The sequence below is a fragment of the Mauremys reevesii genome, linkage group 13 (genome assembly GCF_016161935.1).
Source record: "Mauremys reevesii isolate NIE-2019 linkage group 13, ASM1616193v1, whole genome shotgun sequence".
NCBI lineage: Eukaryota > Metazoa > Chordata > Testudines > Geoemydidae > Mauremys > Mauremys reevesii.
In genome coordinates, this window is record NC_052635.1 from 6,403,265 (window position 1) to 6,424,641 (window position 21,377).

Sequence of the window (21,377 nt, forward strand, 5' to 3'; positions counted from 1 at the left end):
GGCGGAGGCAGAGTGGAGACGGAGGTGAGCTGGGGCAGGTGGACAGAGAAACCCGTGGTGTAAACTGATTGCTCTGCAGGATTTGCATAAACGCACCTTGACTTTACCACGCTCTGAAGTTCTGCCTCTGGGTTTGCCCAGAGATAACTTCCTGCTTTGGGTACCTTAGAAGAGATCCAGCCGAGCAGAGGAAGAAAGGCCCAGGAGGCCAGCAGAGCAAACCTGGGAAGGCTGGTTGGAGGGGAAAGGGTCATTCCAGAGATCCAGACAATCATTTTATAAATATGAACGAGGGGGTGTAGGGTGTTCCCCCGAGGTGCAGTGTCACACTCACCCCACACCCTTCGGATGGACCCTGTTTAGATGAGATGGAGATTCCTGAACACAGGGTGGGGTGTAAGGATGCTAAAAGGCCGGGTGATGGGATGGATGGAGGGGTAAGAATGGAGAGGGAGGGAGAGGCAAATTATTTGTGTTGGGGTAGCTCCTAGAATACCCAGAGTGAGATCAGGGCCCCGTCGTGCTGGGTGCTGCACAGACCCCAACCAAGATCGGGGCCCATGCCAGGTGCTGCACAGACCCCGACCGAGATCGGGGCCCCCATTGTGCCAGGTGCTGCACAGACCCTTTGCGAGAAACAGTCCCTGCCCCAATGATCTTAGTCTCACCAAACAATAGGTGGGATCCTCACCCCATTTTATGTCCAAGGAAACTGAGTCGCAGAGAAGAACATTCCAAATTGTGTTGAAGGTTTGCGACTGGCTCTGGTGCTGAACAAAGTCACAGGAACTGCAGCACTACTTCCCCTAGAGACCCTTCCCTGGCCTTCCCCAGATGCCACACGTCCCGAGCTCCCTGAGCTCCCACTGCCATGACCTCCCGCAAACTGATCCCTGGTCTCCTCCAGGCTGCCATCCCCGCCCACACACACACCTTCCATGGGGTCCTGCAGCTCAGTTGTCACCTGGGGGTCCCTGTTGGGCCAAACCCCATTTCTCCCCTGTGACCTGGATAGCGCAGTGGTAGAACCTGTCCCATGGGTGCAATACCTGCCTGGGACAAAAGGGAAGCTCAAAGAAAGAAAAACGTGTTGGTGCCTTCAGGACTCCTGCGTTCTCTCCCTGTCTCTGGATGGGGAGTCAAGTCTAGTGGTTATGGGGGTGGGGCTGGGAGTCAGGACTCTGGGATTCTATCCCCAGATCTGGGATGGGAGTGGGGTCTAGTGGTTAGATCAAAGGGCTGGCCGCCACAACTCTGTGTCCTCCCCTGACACATTCTGTGCCTCAATTTCCCCACCCTGGGAGGGAGCAGGGTGGGGTCCCAAAGCCATCCCCAGACAGCCGCCGCCAGTGCAATAGAACATCATTTATTCAGCGACAACGTTAACCTTTCCCCGCCAGCGTCCCCTGAGTCTGACCAGGGCAGCGGGAGGTTGTCAGGTGACGCAGGGCTACGGGTCACCTTGAGGCAGCGGCAGAAGAGTATAGGCCGGTTCCCCAAGCCCAGGTGATACTGCCACCAGTAGAGCTTCTGCCGGGGCTGAAGAATGACCCGCAGCTCCTCTCCCTCTTCGACCACGGCCTCCCACTCCTCCTGCTCCGTCCTAAGCCCCAGCCCGCCATAGGCGGGGGGCAGGGAGAACTGGGCCTGGAGCAAGGCCACTGAAAGGTCTGCAGGTGCCGGGGAACCAGCCGTGGAGAAGGTCCAGTTGGCCAATTTCTCTTCCACGCGTCCCACCTTCCGGGTTATCTCGTGGCTGCCAGGAAGCGGCCCGTCCGTCTCGTTCTGGATCAGCTTGATGCATTCCCATGCCCCAAAGGTGCCCCTGTGGACCAGGGATAGGCCGCCGGGGAGGAAGCTGGCCACGTCCGCGTGGACGGGGAGGACCTCCTGGTGGCCCGAGCTAGAGAAGACCTGGCTGTATAGCCCCCGCTGCTCGTCCACACCCAGGAAAGCCAGGTGGGTAGCATCACGCGCGTAGTAGTAGAGTCCATGGCAGGACGCAGGCTCCAGGGGCATCTCCTCTGCTTCGGCCCCCGTGGTCAGGTCAGCCACAGACAGAACCACGCCACGGGCCAGGAAGATGACGAAGAAGCGGCCGCCCCACGAGGCATAGTGGTCTCCGCCGCGGCACGTGGGGTGCAGGGGGAGGGCATCGGGGCTGGGGGCAGCGCCCAGGTCTGTGGTTCGGTGGAACGTGTCCCCCCGGAGGATGCAGATGGAGGAGCCGGCAGCGTCGCCCACATAGTGTTCCCCGCCCCGGCAGGCAGGGTGCAGGCCCCGGATCTCCACGGCCTCAGAGGAGTGGCACTCGGACGCCTGGAGGAAGCAGCCCACGTTGGAGCGGACGACGAAGAAGCCGTGAGGGGTGGCAAAGACATCGGTGCCAGGGGAATGTGCCCGTGGGACGATCCCGGCCATGGGGGCTGAGAGCCTGCAGGACAGCAGAGGGGGAGAGTGAGAAGGGGGGGATCCTGGGGAAGACCCTGCCAGGTCAGTCCAGCCAGATCCTGTGCTGGGGGGGGGGCACCACTGGCCAGGGCACAGGGTTGGGAGAGAATTGGGTGGGCTGATGCCAAGACCGGCCAGGCCCCAGAAGGGGGGTTTGGGGGGAGGATGCGTGTGGGGGAGTCACACCAAGGGTGAGGCCCTGGGTGTGTGGGAGCGGGAAGGAGGCCTGGGCCCCGGGTGGGGGTGTGGAAACTGGCTCTGCACCGGGCTCCCAGCAGCCCAGCGCGGCCTCTGCTCCCCGCACCCCAGAAGGGGGGACCCCCCCCCGAGAGAGGACCCACTTGCAGAGCCCCCCGGCAAGGGGCGATGGGGCAGCCCGCAAGGGGGCGGGGATGGTCCGCGGATCTCACCGGCGCTGGGAGTGGGGACGCGGCCGTGCGCCCCTCTCCAAGGCGCTGCGCTCCCGGCCCCTGCGCCCCTCCCCAAGGCGCTGCGCTCCCGGCCCCTGCGCCCCTCCCCAAGGCGCTGCGCCTCACCCGGCGGGGAGCCCGGGGCCTTGCCCGGGCCGGAGATCCGCTCGGCCCGCCCCCGAACGGGATGTCGTAGCTAACGGGGAGGGGAAGCGGCCGCCGGCTCCTCCCAACTGCACAGGGCGGGGCCGGGTTTCTGCCGGGGCGGGGCAGGACGCCTGGGTTCTATCCCTTGCTCGCAGACGAGGCGGGGGGCAGGATTCTTGGGTTCTTTTCGCGGCTCGGAGACGGGAGGGAGGGTTTAGTAGTTAAAGGGGGGCAGGACACCTGGGTTCTCTCTCCCCAGCTCTGGGACGGGCGTGGGGTCTTGTGGTTGTAGTATGTGTGTGTCTATGGGGGGGCCTTTGGGACCAGGAATCCTGGAATCTTTCCCCTGATTGGAGTTGGGCCAGGGTGTGTGTGTAGTGGTTAGAGCAGGGGCTGGGAGCCAGGACTCCTGGGTTCTCTGCAGCTCTGGGAGGGGAGTGGGGTCTAATGGTGAGAGCGGGGGGGTGGGTGGGAGTTAAGGCTTTTGGGGTTTCATTCCCAGCTCTGCCCGTCTCTATATGGATCCCGCCCCCTTGGTGAGTCATCCGGAGCTGGGAGGTAACCGGTCCAGATTCTGCCGTTCTTGCCCTACATCTGCACTGTTGCTGAAGGATCCCTAGTATCCATCAGCCCAGGGAGCCCATCTAGCCTGGCCTCTGAGGGTGGCGCCCCCTTGTGAACAATTGCGGAATAACCTGCCGTGGGGGAGCCACTCCCTCCTGCCCCCCTTATTGCTGGGCCATGCCCTCAATTGCAGGCTTTCCTCCTGCCTCCCCACCCCAGCACGTGGCTCCTCTGCCTTGCTGGGAGTGATCCAAGAACCTCTGATTGGCTCTTGAGCCTCTGTTAAATTCATGTGGTCGTGAGTTCCACAGGCTGTTACTTTCCCCATGGCTCTCAGGGTCCCCTTTCTGCGCCTCCCCCAGCTCTGTCCAGGGGTGACATGACACCCTTATAGCTACATGCTGGGTGCTCAGGAGGTCAGGACAGATATGGGGAGAGGGAGATGGGGAAGTTCACTGGGGACTAGGTGGGTTCCCTGCCTGTGCCCCTCCCCCTTACCTGTGGTTTGTGTGTCCTCTCCCCCACCCACCACTATAGGGTTTACCAGGCATTTGCTGGGGCCTCTGCCATGTGGGGACACCAGGCCCCAGGAAGCTCTCTTGTCTGGAGGGAAAGAGCAGCGAGTACAGACCCCCTATAGTGGCCTCCATTGGGATCCAACGGGGCAGAACCAAGAATTGGTCCTGCATTGGCTAGAAGGGCCTGGAGTGAGCAGGAGCCAATCAGGGCCCAGCAGGAGGGGTTAAAAAGGGCCAGTCACACCTGCCAAGGGCCAGTTCAGATGGAGCAGGATGTAACCGACTGGGGCTGAAGATTCTTCAGTTTGTGGGATGGTCAGTGAATGTGTCAGGGGGCCTTTCCCAACCTAAGGGTGCTGCCTCCCATCCAGCCTCAGTGCGGGAGGATTGGTGGCTCAGGGAGGTGGGAATGGGACATGGGCCTTTCCCTTCTAGATGAACAGGGGGCCCAGTAGTTAAGGAATGAAATCAATGCTTCCCCCAGCTGCCTTAGCCAGCTCCTCCGCTCCCTTCTGCACTCTTGTGTCCCCACCCCATGACTGGACTCCTGCCAATGGACTATTGGTCCCTCACAAGGACGCCCCAGGTACCATCCTCTTCCATAATCAAAGGGGATTTTTCATCGTCCACTCCGACCTGGGCTGCTACCTGCAGACAGAGGATCTAAAGAGGGGGATGGTATCAAGATCTGGAGACTGCACCCTGGGTGCCAGGGCAGGGATCACTAGACAACAAGAACCCCCCCCAACATCTCATCATCAAGGGTGACTCCTAACAGGTGGTAAAGGACTTGAGCACAGATGCCGAGGTCTGTGAGCTGCATCCCTACTGCTCTGGCCGGGACCAGTACCTGAGCTGTGGTTCCTGGTTCCACATCATCTCTCCAGAGAAGGGTGGTCTGAGCTATGTGTGCGCCCTGTGCACATCTACCAATGGGGGCCGCACTCCCCGGCAGCCTGAATGCTCCAAGAGGCTCTATTACTTCACCATCGACAGCTTCCCAACCCCGATCAAGCTGGACGAGAAATGGGGGGCTCAGTGCTATCTGTAGAATGAGCTTTTCTCCCACCATCCACGCTCCTTCTCCATCCACCCCAACGTGCTGACCTTCTTCCGTCATCAAGAGCAGCTGGGAGTGCACCAAGACCCTGCATAGTGACTCCAACTCCCGCATCAGCTGGTCTGACGAGGTCACCTGCAAAGTGGGCTATGCCAAGCAGCAGATGTCCAGCATCGCGCACAACTGGAGCATTTCCACTGAGATGTCCACTGGGGCCGGAGAGCTCACCAAGCTCATCACCCAGTTCCAGTTCTTCCTCAAGGCCAGGTATGGTGAGAGAAGCGTCCACATGGAGCAGGACTGGAGGAAGCCCAGTAAGAAGAAGAGTCATTCCAAGCCCATCTTGTTCTTCAGGGACATGCAGTCCACCAAAGAAAAAATACCCACCAGAGCACATCCTGCTACCTGCTACCTGCTACCTCCAGTCCCCTAAGCACCTGTGGGGATGGAGATCGCCTGCACCATGATGCCATTGTTGATGTGTGTGAGCTTCTCTGGTCTGGTTTGGGCCCAAATCCCACCTCATCCCAGCTGCTTCCCCTGCTTTTTTGTTTCCTGTTCCCAGGTTCACCCAAACCTTGTTGGCAACGTAGATGATTTAATTAGCTGGCCTGTCCTTGCTATTATTACAGCTGATTGGAAAATGGTGTTTTATTTTTCCATGGAAAATTTACTTTCTATTGAAAAACCAAAACAAATGGCTACAAATAGCCAAAATATCCCCAAATTGGGCAAACTGAAAAATGTTGGCCAAAAACGTGTCAGAAACTGAAAAATCTTGGTAAAAAGCCACCCAAAACAAATATATATTAGCTGAAAAGTGAATAATGTTTTATTTTTAGCCAAAATTTTCTGATTTTGTGAGAAAACAGTGACCGTTGTTGAGGGAAGCCAACACTTTCTGTGAATATTTTCCTTTTGACAAAAAAAAAATCCAAGTTTCCCTCAGAGCAGTCTCCCAAAATGCACGCTCATCACTTCTTCTCACCTAACCCTGTGAAAGGGGAGATCAGGACACATGGCTTGTCTGTGTGTCTGGTTGCACTCCTGGGTTCTCCAGCTTCATAGGTGGCTTTGGTTAACTGTGAAGTCCACCATGCTGGCCCCAGCTTATATTCCCTGTTTTGGGGTTCATTGGAGGACCCAAATCCTCTTCTTTTCTTGCAGAGTCTTTCAACAAGCTCTGAGATTTCCCATCTATTACTTTCTCTGCTGCATCAATCACTATCCAGTAGATGGCATTCATGCATCAACATTTTCTTTTGTTCTTTGCTGATAGGAGGCGCTTTATGCATTGGTCATTCAAACATAGTATTTCTGTATTTACCTGGCCTGGTTCCTCCCTTGTTTTAAGCAATTTCTTTTAAAGTTTCAAAGTCACACATAAGAGGGTGCTTCTGCCTGTCAATAATTCAGTTTTCTTCCTGTCCAAGACAATTCCTACTTCTGAGGGCAACAATAGGTTGAAAAGAAAACAGACACAATTGTGTATACTTCCTCTAGATGTAGTGGACATGGGGCCAGACATTAAAAGGTATTTAAGTGCCTGAAGGTGCAGATTGGGTTTTTTATGGACAATGTGAGTGTCTGCAGGAGCGAGAGCTTCTTGGGTTGAGTGTTCCATTGGCCTCCTGGAAATCAATGTGATAAAATCAGCAGGACCAGCTCCAGGGTTTTTGCCACCCCAAACAACGAAAAAAACCCACCCTCCCCCACGATCACGATGTGTGGCGGCTCCACCACACCGCTTTCTTCTTTGGCAGCAATTCAGCGGCAGGTCCTTCCTGCCAAGAGGGACTGAGGTTGAGATCCTTGTGTCTGTCTCTATAAGGCAGGTTTTCTATTTCTAACAGACTCTGATGGTATGACATGGTCTCCCCTGGAGATACGTGTCTTGCGTGCACACACACGCACGCGCACACACACACACACACACACATATATCAAGAAAGGCTCCTTTGGATCTCAGCACCTCTCTGTAATTCTGTGCATCCAAGAGCCCTGGGGTCACAGCAATATCTGGGTATCACAATAACTTTCGTCTTTCATGATTTCGAAGGCCAGAAGGAACCATTTGAGCACCCAGTCTGACTCCTGTAGTCACCCGGATGCCCCGCTGTGAATTCAAAAGACTTTAGTGAGACCAAAGTGTTTGACTGCGCAGGGGGCTGAGCCGTTCTGGCCTCTGGCAGAGAACTGGAGGGATGGGATGGGTTTGCAACCTTGCAGGAGGGCACTGCGAAGCGGTAACCATTATTTGAAGGGACTGATTTAATCCCATCGATTTCCAGGAGGGATGCCCATGTGAGATTCAACCCAAGAAGCTCTCGCTCCTGCAGACACCCACAGTGTTAATAAAAAACTCAATCTGTGCCTTCAGGCACTTAAATATTTTTTAAAATCTGGCCCAGTGTCCACCACATGTTGAGGAACTATACAAGATTGTGTTGATTTTCTTTCAAACTGATTGTTGTCTGCTGGAAGTGATACAAATTGTCTGGCATGGGAAGGAAAGTGAATTATTGAAAGGCAGAAGCACCCTCCATCTGTGTGGCTTCAAAACTTTAAAATAAATTGCTTAAAAAATAGAGACACACAATTAATAGGCTGGGTTAATATAGAAGATCAATGTTTGAATGACAAACACATAAAGAGCCGCCTATAAGCAAAGAATGAAAGAAAATGTTGATACACCAGTGCCATCTACTGGATAGTGAGGGGAGCAGCAGAGAGGGGAAATCTCAGAGCAGGTGGCAAGGTTCCAACAGGAAAGAAGAGGATTTGCCATCCTCCAGAGAACCCCAAAACAGGGTATATAAACCGGGGCCACCAGGGTGGACTTCTGTTAACCGAAGCCACCTATGAAGCTGGATGACCCAGAAGTGTGACCAAACATGCAGACAAGCCATGTGTCCCGCTCTCCCCATCACAGGGTTAGGTGAGAAGAAACGGTGAGAATACATTTTGGGGGACTGTCTGAGGGAAAATTGGATTTTTTTGGCAAAAGGAAAATAGCTACAGAAAGTGTTGGCTTCCCTCGAAAAATGTTGCTGTTTCGTCAGAAAACCTGAAAACTTTTGGCTAAAAATAACCCATTCACTTTTCAGCAACTATACTTTGGTTTGGTTTGGACAGCTTTTTGCCAAGATATTTCAGTTTTTGACATCTTTTTCACCAACATTTTTCAGTTTACATTTTTCAATGTGACGTCTACATTTTCTGTGGGAAAATCAGACGGCATTTTCCAACTAGCTGTAATAGGAAGGACAGGACAGGAAAGTTAATTAAATCATCGATGTTGCAAATGAGATATGGGTAAAGCTGGGAACAGACAGTACAGAAAACTGTGCTTACAAGCATCACAGACAGCTAAGACTTATCGGGGGGTAATGAGAAGAAATGGAAACTGTCTAAGTACAGCTGTAAGTCACACGTCCACCAAAGCAGAGTGGTGACAATCCAGGAAACTAAATTGCACAGGAATGGTTAATTAAAATGCTTCAAAAGAAAAGAACAAAACAAAAAACTTTTACTGACCAGAAAGTACCAAGAGCTTAGCTCCCCTCACTGGTCGTAGAGACAGTAACTTGTATCTCGTACTCTGTCAGGCTGACAGTCACTGTGCTTTTAATTTATAATTTCTAAGCCAACAGGAAGCAAAATGTCACAGAATCTTTGACTAGAAGCTAACAGGTTTCTGTAGAAACTGTAGGGGAAATGCTTCTGAGCGTTTTGGAGGAAAGAGGACATGGACAAAGTGAATTGCTTCTGACAGAATAATATTAAAATTAAAACCCCACAGAACATCTTAATTCCGCAGCCTTTTGATTCATTGGGTTGTGTCTAATGTCCCTGTACAAGGTAAAGCAAACTCTTGCTTACTAACCCCCAGACCTGTAAGAGGGAGGCAGTAGGAAAAGAAGCGAGGGTAACACCCCCTAGGTGAAATTGAAGTATGAATATTGTTTTATTACTTACATATTTGTATTAGCCAAATTGCAGTCACAAAACTCTGGGATTTAAATCAGCTGCTGTGCATCATTATTCCAAAAGGAGGTATCAAGTTAGTTGTGATTTCAGACATACCCAGCGTGGTAAAGGAAGCCAGCAACGAATAATCTTTCTGCTTTTACACAGGAAGTATCGAAGCAAAATGCAGCAGCCTTTGCTACCCACAACCTAAATCAGTTATTGTTACAAGTCTTAATTCACCAAAAGAAAATACTTGACTTATCTCTTGCAAATATCTCTTTACATATACTTAACAAATAAACACAATATTTTAATATATGTTAATATTTTTCTCTCTTACGCGCTTGTGTTTTAATCTAGGGCCTAAAGATGCAAGAAAACATATTTGGCTCCTAACTAAATCATTAGACCTCTTTTCTAGGCAAACCAAGCTATAAACCCGGAACAATTAATTATTTCAACCCTTAGGTTTCCTGGACCTGCGCTCAACAACAACGTTTAATCCATTGCTGTCACGGTTTGTTGGTATGTTGAAATTACTTGTCTGAGAGTTCTATGTTTTGTGTCACATGACTAAATTATGGTTTTGGGGAGTTTTTGTTGCAACAACAACATTTTTGCACACAAGAATGTGCATAATAATAAAAATATTAATAGTAAAACATTTTTTCTTTGTGGTACCACACTATTTATAATTATAATTAGAGTTTAACCCCCAAGGGTGTGTCCTTATAATACATCAGCGATGGTTCTATCTTTTCTATAGATATAGATATCTATATGTAAAATTTTGATTTGAAATTTGTCAGGCAATGTGGCCAGTTGTTTGGCAGAAGCCAAGTTAAAAGCCAAGTTAAAAAATAAGAAGTTCATTGGGAAATTTGTGGTCATGGAAAATGTGTCACGGACCATGAAATCTGGTGTCCCCCTGTGAAATCTGGTCTTTTGTGTGCTTTTACCCTATATTATACAGATTTCATGGGGGAGACCAGCATTTCTCAAATTGGGGGTCCTGACCCAAAAGGGAGTTGCAGGGGGATTGCAAGGTGGTTTTATGGGGGGCGTGATATTGCCACCCTTCCTTCTGAGCTGCCTTCAGAGCCAGGCAGCTGGAGAGTGGGGGCTGTTGGCCAGGAGCCCAGCTCTGAAGGCAGAGCCACTGCCAGCAGCAGTGCAGAAGTACGGGTGGCAATACCATACAATGCCACCGTTACTTCTGATCTGATGCCTTCAGAATTGGGCAGCTGAAGAGTAGTGGCTGTTGACTGAGGGCCCAGCTCGGCAGGCAGCAGGGTATTAGTAAGGGTGCCAATACCATACCAGGCCATCCTTACTTCTGTGCTGCTGCTGGTGGCGGCTCTGCCTTCAGAGCTGGGCTTCTGGCCAGCAGCTGCCTCTCTCCAGCTGCCCAGCTCCGAAGGCAGCGCTGCCGCCAGCAGCAGTGCAGACATAAGGTAGCAGTATCACAACCCCCAGGGCCGGATTAACGCAGGGGCTTTAGGGGCTGCAGCCCAGGGCCTCGGGCTAAGGGGGGCCCCTCAGAAATAAATCCATAATTACATACAATTCAGTGGTCTCCACCCCATCGATCGTGATCAGCTGGTCGATCCTGGAGCCTCTGCCAGTCGATCGCCATGTCCAGGCTGCTAAAAGTCCAGTGGCGCAGCAGGGCTCAGGCAGGCTGCCTGCATGCCGTGCCCCACGCTGACCTCAGAAGCGGCTGGCTGCTGGCGTGTCTCTGCAGCCCCTGGCACCGGGGGAGATGGCTCTACGCGCTGCCCCCACCCCCAGCACCATCCCTGCAGCCCAGGGAATTGTACTCGTCCTGTTTCAAAATGTCACCTACCAATAGCTGCTACTATTAGGGTCACTGGGCTGGAGCTCGGAGTAGAGGGTGGGCCTGGGCTCCCCTCCCCCTGCCCACTCTCCCTGATTAATCACTGAGACTGGGAGACAACACAGATGTGCGATGGAGGGTTGCTTCTCCTCACCTCCCTGGCTGGCTTATGATGAAAATGGCTCAGCAGGCTGTGACCTTTGTCTCTAGAGAGAGAAGGGCTACGTGGAGGGTCACAGTGAGCCCCTGAGGCTAGCGAAATCCGCCAGAAAGTGCGGGACCCACTGAGACAACGTCAGAGCTTTGTCACAATCTATCTATATATATATATGTACTAAAAAATGCGTATCTACAATGGGTATATTGTAAAGAGCCTACCAGGTAAAAGTGCAACCTTCAGATATGAGCTAGTGCATGAAACCATTTCACCTTTAGTAACTGAGAAAAGGGTCTATCTTCAAATCAATGTGTTCAACGTCGCTACATCTATACCAGTGGTGTAGCAACGGGGCGAGTGTACACATATAACACCACTGTGACGCCGGGAGCTTATATAAGTTCATCAGTTTAACAAAGGAATTGACATGTACCAGGCTTGTTCTCCCAAGGGGAGTCTCTGACACGCTTCAAACCGAACACACTGCTTCAAGTAGAATAAACAAACAGATTTATTAATATAAAGGTAGATTTTAAGTGACTATAAGTCAAAGCACAACAAGTCAGATTTGGTCAAATGAAATAAAAGCAAAAACCATTCTAAGCTGAACTTAACACTGTCAATGTCCTTACAAACTTAGATGCTTCTCACCACAGGCTGGATCTTCAGCCAGGCTCTCCCGTTTGATCAGCGGTTCAGTCGCTTGGTGGTGGTGGTGTCTGTAGATGTAGGTGGAAGAGAGAGAGCCTGGCAAAATGTCTCTCCCTTTTATCATGTCCTTTCTTTCCTCTTGGCTTTGCACCCCCCTTCCGAGTCAGGTGAGCATTAGCTCTTCACAGTCCCAAACTGACCAAAGGAAGGGGGGTGACTCCCTCGGGGGTCTAATAGATTATTTTGTTGCTGCCTAAGGGCTTGGCTAGACTTGCAAGTGAGAGCACATTAAAGCAGCCCCGGGCGCCCTAACTCCTGAGGTGTCCACACTGGCAAGGCACTTAGAGCGCCTGGACTCTGCAGCTGGAGCACTCCTGGTAATCCACCTCCATGAGAAGCATTAAGCTTGCTGCACCCCAGCTGAAAGGCCCGGGCATCAGTGTGGACGGGGTGTTGTATTACTGCGCTGTGATTGGCCTCCGGAAACATCTGGGACCGGAGATATTGGCTAGCGTCATTCGGTCGCGCAATCCAAGGAGCAGCTTATATGCCAGAGGCTGTGCGTGAACAGCCCAGGGGTGGGGGTTCTCACAGCAGGGCAGGGTAAGGCTGGTTCCCAGAGTCAAGGATTGGAGTGACCTAGCAGAGCACTGGTCCAGATAACACCAGAGGGGAACGTCACAACCATCCTATAACTTTTGAATTGGAAAAGGTCCCATCTTTCATCAAGGATTAGCAACAGCTAAATTGTATTGTTAATTGCTGTTTTTAAAACATAAAACAGGAAAAGCCACTTGTCAAAAGTGCCTTTGGAAGCAACACCACCCTAATTAAACTCTTATTTAACTAAGATTATTATGGAAAAAACTTGTGTGTTTTGTTCACAGCCTCTTTGCCTTGTTCAAGCCAGGTGAGAATGTGTTCAGTCACTTGGCAATTATCCACTCAGTAGGTCACTTTGAAAACAACGTCTACAATAAACGCAGCAATACAGCTCCTCTGGTAGTTTATCACCCAAGTGGGAAAATTCCACCGATGACCTGTTGGTCTGACAAGGGCAATCAGTACATTGGCAGCTACAATATGTCTGAAGTGGACACACTGTAGTGTGGCCAGAAGGGAAGGTACCAACACAATCTGTCGCCATCACTGTTGGTAGCCTGTCAGGCAAACCAAGCAAAATGCTTGTATGCAGAGGGTAACATACAGTGGAGTTGGTCAGTATTCTAGTATTGTAATATATTTATATCTCAAAATTACTTGTATTGGAGTGCAGGGTCACAGGGACAAATTTTTGCCCAACCCCAAAGGGATTTTTTTTGGCAAAAGGAAAATATTCACAGAAAGTGTCGGTTTCCCTTAAAAACGGTCGCTGTTTCATCAGAAAACCTGAAAACTTTTGACTGAAAATAAAACCTTATTCACTTGTCAGCAAACATAGTTTTGTTTGTTTTGGGGTGGCTTTTTGCCAAGGTTTTTCAATTTGCAGTAGTTTTTAGCCCAATTTTGGGAGGTTTTGGCTATTTGTAGCCCCTTTTTTTTGTTTTTTCAATAGAAAGTGTACATTTTCCATGGGAAAGTCAAACACCTTTTTCTGACCAGCTGCAGTAATAATAAATAATAATAATAAGGACAAGACTGTTAATTAAATTATCTACATTGCAAACGAGGTTTGATTAAAGAACATAAGAATGGTCATACTGGGTCAGACCAAAGGTCCATCTAGCCCGGTATCCTGTCTTCTGACCATGGCCAATGCCAGGTGCCCCAGAGGGAATGAACAGAACAGGTAATCATTAAGTGATCCATCCCCTGTTGCCCATTCCCAGCTTCTGGAAAGAGGAAGCAGAAAAGCAGGCGAAACAGCTGGGATGAGGTGGGAGAGATTTTGGGCAGCCCAGGGAAAGATCTAAAGGGGACAAACTGGACCAGAGAAGCTCACACACAGACGTCAACAATTACATAATGGTGCTGGCACTTTCCATCCTCACAGATGCTTAGGGGACTGAGGCAGCGGGATGCGTTCAGGTGAATAGCAGGGGTATTGGGTGTCTGGGTGGACAGATGAAGAAGATCTCCAGCTGCAGACGGACAGCTAGCCACTGGATCTCTATGGCTGAAATCACCCAAGGACCGCTCCATACTCCTAAGGGGTATTTTTCAGTTTGGGTTGCTCTCTAACCTGTTGTGTTTGTGTGTGCTTGACACTAAACAAAGCAGTAACTTCAAGTAAAGGTGTTCTCGTGGGAATACTGGAGACTAATAAAGTACTGGCTTAAGTGAAAGCACGTGGTTTTGATTTTTTTGTGCCCCTCATATAGCAGATGGAGGTGCTATGTTTCCCTTGGTCTGTCCTGATACTGACGTGCACAGAGTAAAGTTACTGCAAGCTTGGGGTTCAGTGGAATGTCAGGTAACAAGGGTTACCAAAACCTTTGGGTTCAAGGGGAACCCTGGGTAACAAATGGATCAGAGAAGCACACACATGTGAACAATAGCATCATGGTGTTCTCCATCCTCATGGACTGTTAGGGGACTGGAGGAAGCAGGATGCACTCGGGTGGGTTGTTTTCTTTGTTGAACTGGACGTCCCTGCAGAACAAGACAAGCTTGTGGCCTATGCCTAGGAGGTACTGCTGATGTAGAGGGTCTTTTTGGGCTCCAGGGTCACCTGGATTGACTCCTCTTCTCATGCTTCATTCCAGTCCTCTTGCTCTGTCCTGCCGTACTGGGCCTTGAGGGAGAACTGGAGCGGGTGATGAGCTTGGTGAGCTCTCCAGGCCTGAGGGACATTTCAGTGGAGATGTTCCAGTTGTGCTCAGTGCTGGACATCTGCTGCTTGGCTTAGCCCGCTTTGCAGGTGACCTTGTCGGACCAGGTGATGGAGGAGTTGGTCATTGTGCAGGGTCTTGATACACTCCCAGCTGCCAGTTGAGGCGCCCTGGGTGAGGGCCAACCCCTCGGGGAAGAAGCTCAGCACATCAGGGTGGATGGAAAAGAAGCGCACTGTGGTGAAGATCATGTGATTGTACAGGTAGTACTAAGCCCCCCATTTCTCATCCCCCTTGATCAGGGCTGGGGAGGAAAAGAAGTCGGAGTAGCAGTGCTCACTCAAGTCACATACACGGCCCATAACACCCGGCTCCTGGAAGGTGATGTAGGAGCTTGGGCCACAGCTCACGTACTGATCCCCACCACAGCAGTGGGGATGCAGCTTATAGGCCTTGGCCTCGGCTCAAATTCTTTACCACCCAGTAGGAGTTGCCCTTGATGACGTAGATGTTGGGGGGGGGTTCTCACTGTCACCCGTGTAGTGATCCCCGCCCTGGCACGCAGGGTGCAGTCTCCGGATCTCTATGCCAGTCCCGCTCTTTAGATCCTCTGTCTGCAGGTAGCAGCCCATGTTGGAGTGGATGATGAAGAAACCCTTTTGAATATTGAAGATGTCGGGGCCTGGGGCATCCTTGTGAGGGACCAGTGGTCCATTGGCAGGAGTCAAATTGTGAGACAAGGGGAAAGGAGGGCAGGACATTAGCTCATCTCATCTTTTGTGACTCTTTGATGCTTGAAGACCCCCCAGTTCCACCATTTATCGATCTAACTGGGCCATGTCTCCTCTATCTCACCCCGTAACTACATAGGGATGTCCTCTGTGGAGATAAAGAGGGGAGGAAATATCAACAGTGTCCTGAGGACTAACTCTGTGCCCAGCCAGGAGTCCATGAATAGAGCTCACAGGAAAACAATGCACCAAAGTTCCCTCAATCCCGACCCACAACCCCCCTGTTATCCCAGCCCTGGGCTCAGCCCTCTGCCCAACTCTGCCAGTTCCCCTCAGTACCAACATGCAGCCCACTGCTAGCCCAACAGCAGTGGGTTGTGGGAGCAAAGGCGCATGGGAGTTTTGAAAAACTGATGGATTTAATAACTTTGGAACCAAGTATCAGAGGGGTAGCCGTGTTAGTCTGGGTGAAGAGGGTAAGTGCAGAATTTCAGTAAGGGGTGAATCATTGCTTAGAGAAGCTACTAGGAAAAGGAATCCTCATGGTAATCTGTGCAAGTAGTTCACTGTAGCTGAAGGGCGTGGAAGTAGTTTAATCGAGGAAGTTTCAGTTCCCAACCGCCAGAAATTTTCTGTTGTGAATGGATCGACTGACTTTCTTTTCGAAAGATCCAGTGTGGGTCGCTTTGAGAAGGTTAGGGTTAGGGTTAGTTGGTGTAAAAGAAAGTTAAGCAGCCCTATAAACAAGCAGCTTTGCATAACTGGTTTGTTGGGAAGACAAAGGGTATGGCTACACTTACAAATCTGCAGCGCTGGTAGTTGCAGCGCTGGTCGTCCAGCTGTGCAGGGCCAGCGCTGGTGTGTGGCCACACTCACAGCTACCAGCGCTGCAGTGTGGCCACATTTGTAGCATTTGCAGCGCTGTTGGGAGTGATGAATTATGGGCAGCTATCCCAGCATTCAAGTGGCAGCAACGTGCTTTTCAAAAGAGGGGGGTGTGGGGCAGTGTGACAGGGACCGGGGCGGAGAGAGAGTGGATTTTTGGAACCGACACTGTGCAAAATCAGAAAATTTTCCCACCCCCTTACTGTTAACTGCAAACAACCTGCATCCAACATACTCCCTTTCCCCTCTGCCCTCCCCGTTTCTCTCAAGCAAAGCAAACACTCAACCCCTGCAGTGGTTATCTCATTTCATTGTTGACAGTAGTTACAGATTAATGACAGCAAACAGGAGCTATTTGAAGAATTGACAACAAAACAAAGAGAGGCTGCATAACAAAACAAAGGGAATAATTTAGTTAAAAGCATTCTGGGATACTCCTTATACCCTGGAGGCCAATAACAGCGCTGGTGAGTGTCCACACTTGATGACCAGCGCTGCAGAACCAGCGCTGCAACCCTTATACCCCAAGCAGACCTGGGTGTACGGCCAGCGCTGCAGCCAGGGAGTTGCAGCGCTGGTTGTGCCCTGCAAGTGTGGACAGGGTGTAATTGCAGCGCTGGAAAGCCTCTACCAGCGCTGCAACTTGCAAGTGTAGCCAAGCCCAAAGTGGTTGAGCGAGGAATGTCTTCAGGCTAATTCTTTAAATGAGCAGTCTGTGCTTCAGGGTCTGCAGTGGGTGAACACACCTAGCCAGCAAAGCAATTCCTGTGTTCCTGAAGCAGGAAGTTTCAGTTTTTAACCTTCTAGGGAAAAAAAAATGGGGGGGAGAGGGGGAGAGAAATAACTCAGTCCTGCTAAAGGAAAGAATGAGTGTCCAGCCTTGAAACTGGTAGCAGCTGAGAATCTAAAAGCCAGTGTCTGTGTTGATGCAAATTACCTGGCTCACAGGGAGAGAAAAGACTTGCTAATAGCTGTTAGCATAGAAAGCCCACCCTATCAACCAGTGACTTCTGTTAAGCAAAAGCAATCAGGGTTTGATCCTGCAGGACAAGGAGGAAAAAGAGACATTGAGTTTGCCAGCTGGGGATGTTCCAGAGAGTTGATTTGAACCTGCAGTTTATTCCATCACTGCTTCAAGCCTGAACCAAGAAATTTGCTATTACTGTATGTAATTGATTCAGTTTAACCAATTCTAGCTCTTATCTATATATTTTTCTTTTTACGAGTAAACCTTTAGGTTTTAGATTCTAAAGGATTGGCAACAGCGTGATTTGTGGGTAAGATCTGACTTGTCTATTGACCTGGGTCTGGGGCTTCGTCCTCTGGGATCGAGAGAACCTTTTTTCTTTTACTGGGGTGTTGGTTTTCATAACCACTCATCTCCATAATGAGTGGCACTGGTGGTGATACTGGGAAACTGGAGTGTCTAAGGGAATTGTTTGTATGACTTGTGGTTAGCCAGTGGAGTAAAACCGAAGTCTCATTTATTCGGGTTACTCTTCTGGGGAGGGGATTCTGTAATTCTATCAATGTGCTGCTTGTGTCACTTGTGTTCTCATGCAGAGCTCTACTTCTCCCTTCAGCAAGTCCCCTCCCAATGGAGCTGTCCTGCAGGGCCTCGGTTCCCTAGGGCTGGGTTTCTCCAGCCCCAAAAGCGGATGAACAAACCCACACATACATTAACAGAGCAAGTTTGAGCGGACCGGGTCAATCAGCACTGTCAAGCTGACCCCTTACATGTCTCTGGACTCACTGGGCTGGAGGAAGCAGCACTTTCAAGCTGACTCTCCTTATATGCCCCTGGGCTCCATGGACTGGGTCAAGCAGCACTTTCAAGCTGTTGCCCTTCTGCGTCCCAGATTCAGCATGTCCCCATCCCCACTCTCACAGCACAATTGTACTGGCAGTAACCTACTTGGTGAGCAAACCCCACAGGATTCTGGGCGCTGCAGGGATCTTTAGCGTAGGTAAGAGAAGTGTTGCTGTAGAGTGAATGGGGGAAGCTAAAAACACAAAAGAGAAAAGTTCAGCAAGAGAGAGAGACGCAACCAGCTTAACCATACAAGTTATTTATTGAATAATAGTGATAACTACACAAGGAGGCTAAACCAACATAACCTACATTATTAAAGGTTAATACCTACGGTAGAAAGGAAAACTGCGCTTCTAGGTGGTTTATGCTAGCCTCAGTGGCTCACTGTGACCCTCCACGTAGCCCGTCTCTCTCTAGGGCCAGGGTCACAGTCTACTGAGCCCTTTTCATCATAGGCTGCAAGGAGGGTGGTGAGAGAACTCCCACAGTCTCTGTTCAGCCTCCTGTCCTGACAGGGGCCTGACTTCCCCTTCCAGGAGCTGTTCCTGTAGTGGTGGGTTGGGGGGAACCCGGGCCCGCCCTCTACTCCGGATTCCGGCCCAGGGACCCTAATGGTAGCAGCTGTTGGCAGCCAACCTTTCACTGCCAGAGTTGCTACATTTCCCTGGGCCACTTCCCCACAGCTCTCCTGCTTCTCCCTTCTTCACCCTTACCTTAGGGCTTCTTTAACGATGGTTTGAGGGTGACTTCAGTAACCAGCCCTTCAGCCGCACTTGCTCTCCCCTGCCTGACTGGAGTGAGCCCTTTTTATATAGTATCAGCAGGGTCTTAATTAGAATCAGGTGGTCACATTAGCTTAATGGCCTCACCTGACTCTTTGTAGGTTAATGAGAGTCAGGTGTTCTCATTAGCTGGGAGCAGCCCCTGCTCTGGTCAGTCAGGGAACAGAAAACTGTTAATCCAGTGGCCAGTATATCTGCCTTCTGCTATTCCGCTGTACCCAACTGGCCTGGGTCTATCACAGAAGATAATTACTATCATCCAGTCTCATGCTTCAAGGCATCCCCAACAGGGGTCAGGCAGGAAGAGTTACCTTGATGCCCCATTGGTTCCCTGTATTCTGGGATGTCCCTTAACCTTCCTCTGAAGCATCAGGGATCACCCACAGCTGGAGACAGGGTGGGGTGGGCCAGGGCTCTGAGATGCCTGGCTGCTGGGTCAGGCTGGCACTCAGGGTCCAGCTGCGCATCAGAATTGACATGGGGAAGGAATTTGGGTGGGGGAAGAATGGGGCTGGGCTGATGCTGAAACCAGACAGGCCCCAGAAGGGGAGGTTGGTGAGGGGCTCGGGGCGGGGGGTAGAGTCACACCAAGAGGGGCCAAGCCCTGGGTGTGTCTGAGGGAGAGGGGCTTGGGCCCTGGGTGGGTCGGTGTGGTATTTGGCTCTAAACTTGGTACTGTGGGTAACCAGCAGCCCAGCGTGGACTCTGCTTCCCCGATCCCAGAAAGTGGGGACCCCCCTGGAGAGGCACAACTTGCAGAGCCTTGTAGGGCAATGGGGCAGCCTGGAAAGGGGCAGGGATGGTCCCTGAATCTCACCAGTGCTGGGAGTGGAGACATGGCCCGTGCCCCACTCCCCAAGGCGCTGCACCTCCAGCCAGTGGGGCTGGGATGGGAACAGGATCCTGAAAGCTTTCCAGGTCCGGAGATCAGCCCAGACCACCTCCCAACGAGAAGTCATAGCTAACGGGGACGGGAAGCGGCCGTCCAGCTCCTTCTCTCAACTCCATCCCCATTAAAGGGCCAGGGACGGGTTTCTGGTGGGGAGGGGTAGGACGCCTGGGTTCTCTCCCTGGCTCGGAGAGGGGAGTGAGTTGTAGTGGTTAGAGCAGGGAAGGCTGGGGGCCAGGATTACTGGGTTCTGTCCCGAGCTCGGAGAGGGCAGTTGGGTCTAATGATTAGAGTGTGTGTGTGTGTGTGTGTGTGTTGCGGGGCTAGGGATCAGGACTCCTGGGTTCTATCCTGTACTCAGAGATGGGAGGGAGGGGATAGTGGTTAAATAGGGGGAAGGACGCCTGGATTCTCTCCCCAGCTCTGGGATGGGAGTGGGGTCTTGTAGTGGGAGTGTGTGTGTGTGTGTGTATGGGGGGCTTTTGGGATCAGGAATCCTGGAATCTTTATCCTGCTTCGAGTTGTGTGTGTGTGTGTGTGTGTGTGTGAGAGGGGGAACCTGGACTCCTGGGTTTTCCCTGACTCTGGCAGGGGAGTGGGGTCTAGCGGTTAGAGCGGGGGGTGGTGGTGGTGGTGTGAGCCAGGACTCCTGGGTTCTCCCCAGCTCTGGGAGGGGAGTGGGGTCTAGTGGTGAGAGCAGGGAGGTCGGGGGACTGGGAGTTAAGGCTTTTGGGGTTTCATTCCCAGCTCTCCCCATCTGTATATGGATCCCTCCCCCTTGGTGAGTCGTCCGGAGCTGGAATGCAGCTGGGAGGTAACCGGCCCAGATTCTGCCATGCTTGCCCTAAATCTGTGCTGTTGCTGAAGGATCCCTAGGGTCCATCAGCCCAGGGAGCCCATCTAACCTGGCCTCTGAGAGTGGCGCCCCCTTGTGGACATTTGTGGAATAACCTGCCATGGGGGAGCCACTCCCTCCTGCCCCCTTTATTGCTGGGCCATGCCCTCAATTGCAGGCTTTCCTCCTGCCCCCCAGCCCCACCATGTGGCTCCTCTGCCTTGCTGGGAGTGATCCCCAAGAATCACTGATTGGCCCTTGCGTGTCTGTTAAATTCACGTGGTGGTGAGTTCCACAGGCTGTTCCTTTCCTCATGGGGCTCAGGGTCCCATTCCTGCTGCCACCGCACCCACCAGCTCTGTCCAGAGGTGACATCCTTACCGCTACATGCTGGGTGCTCAGGAGGGAGAGGGCAGGGCAGACATGGAGGAGGGGTATAGGGAAGGTTCACTGGGACTGGATAGGTTCCCTGCCTGGGCACCTCCCCCTTACCTGTGCCTTGTGTCCCCTGCCCCACCCCCCATTATAGGGTGTGCCAGGCATTTGCTGGGGCCTCTGCCATGTGGGGGCACCTGGCTGCAAGAAGCTCTCCCGTCTGGTGGGAAAAAGCAGCGAATTCTGACCCCCTAGAGAGACCCCTCCCCCACCCCGGGATCAACCCAGGCAGAACCAATAAGAATTGGTCCCACAGTGGCTAGAAGGGCCAGGAGTGGGCAGAAGCCAATCAGGGCCCAGCAGGCAGGATAAAAAGGGCCAGCAACGTCTGCCAGGGGCCAGTTCAGGTGGAGCAGGATGTAACCAACTGTGGCGAAAGATTCTCCTTTTGTCAGGGGGTCAGTGACTGTGTCATGGGGCCTTTCCCCTCTAGGGGGCGCTGGCTCCAATCCAGCCCCAGGGTGGGGGG

General features: G+C 51.7%; 1 protein-coding gene across 1 annotated transcript; it reads right to left on the minus strand.

Annotated features, from left to right (window-relative positions):
* Positions 1-1,238: 1,238 nt before the first annotated feature.
* LOC120380905 lies at positions 1,239-3,146 on the minus strand. The gene is made up of 2 exons (XM_039498806.1): positions 2,988-3,146; positions 1,239-2,434 (listed from the first exon to the last, which is right to left on the minus strand). The coding sequence occupies exon 2, from the start codon at positions 2,419-2,421 to the stop codon at positions 1,363-1,365; it is 1,059 nt and encodes a 352-aa protein (XP_039354740.1). The 5' UTR covers positions 2,422-2,434; positions 2,988-3,146; the 3' UTR covers positions 1,239-1,362.
* Between the last annotated feature and the right edge of the window lie 18,231 nt (positions 3,147-21,377).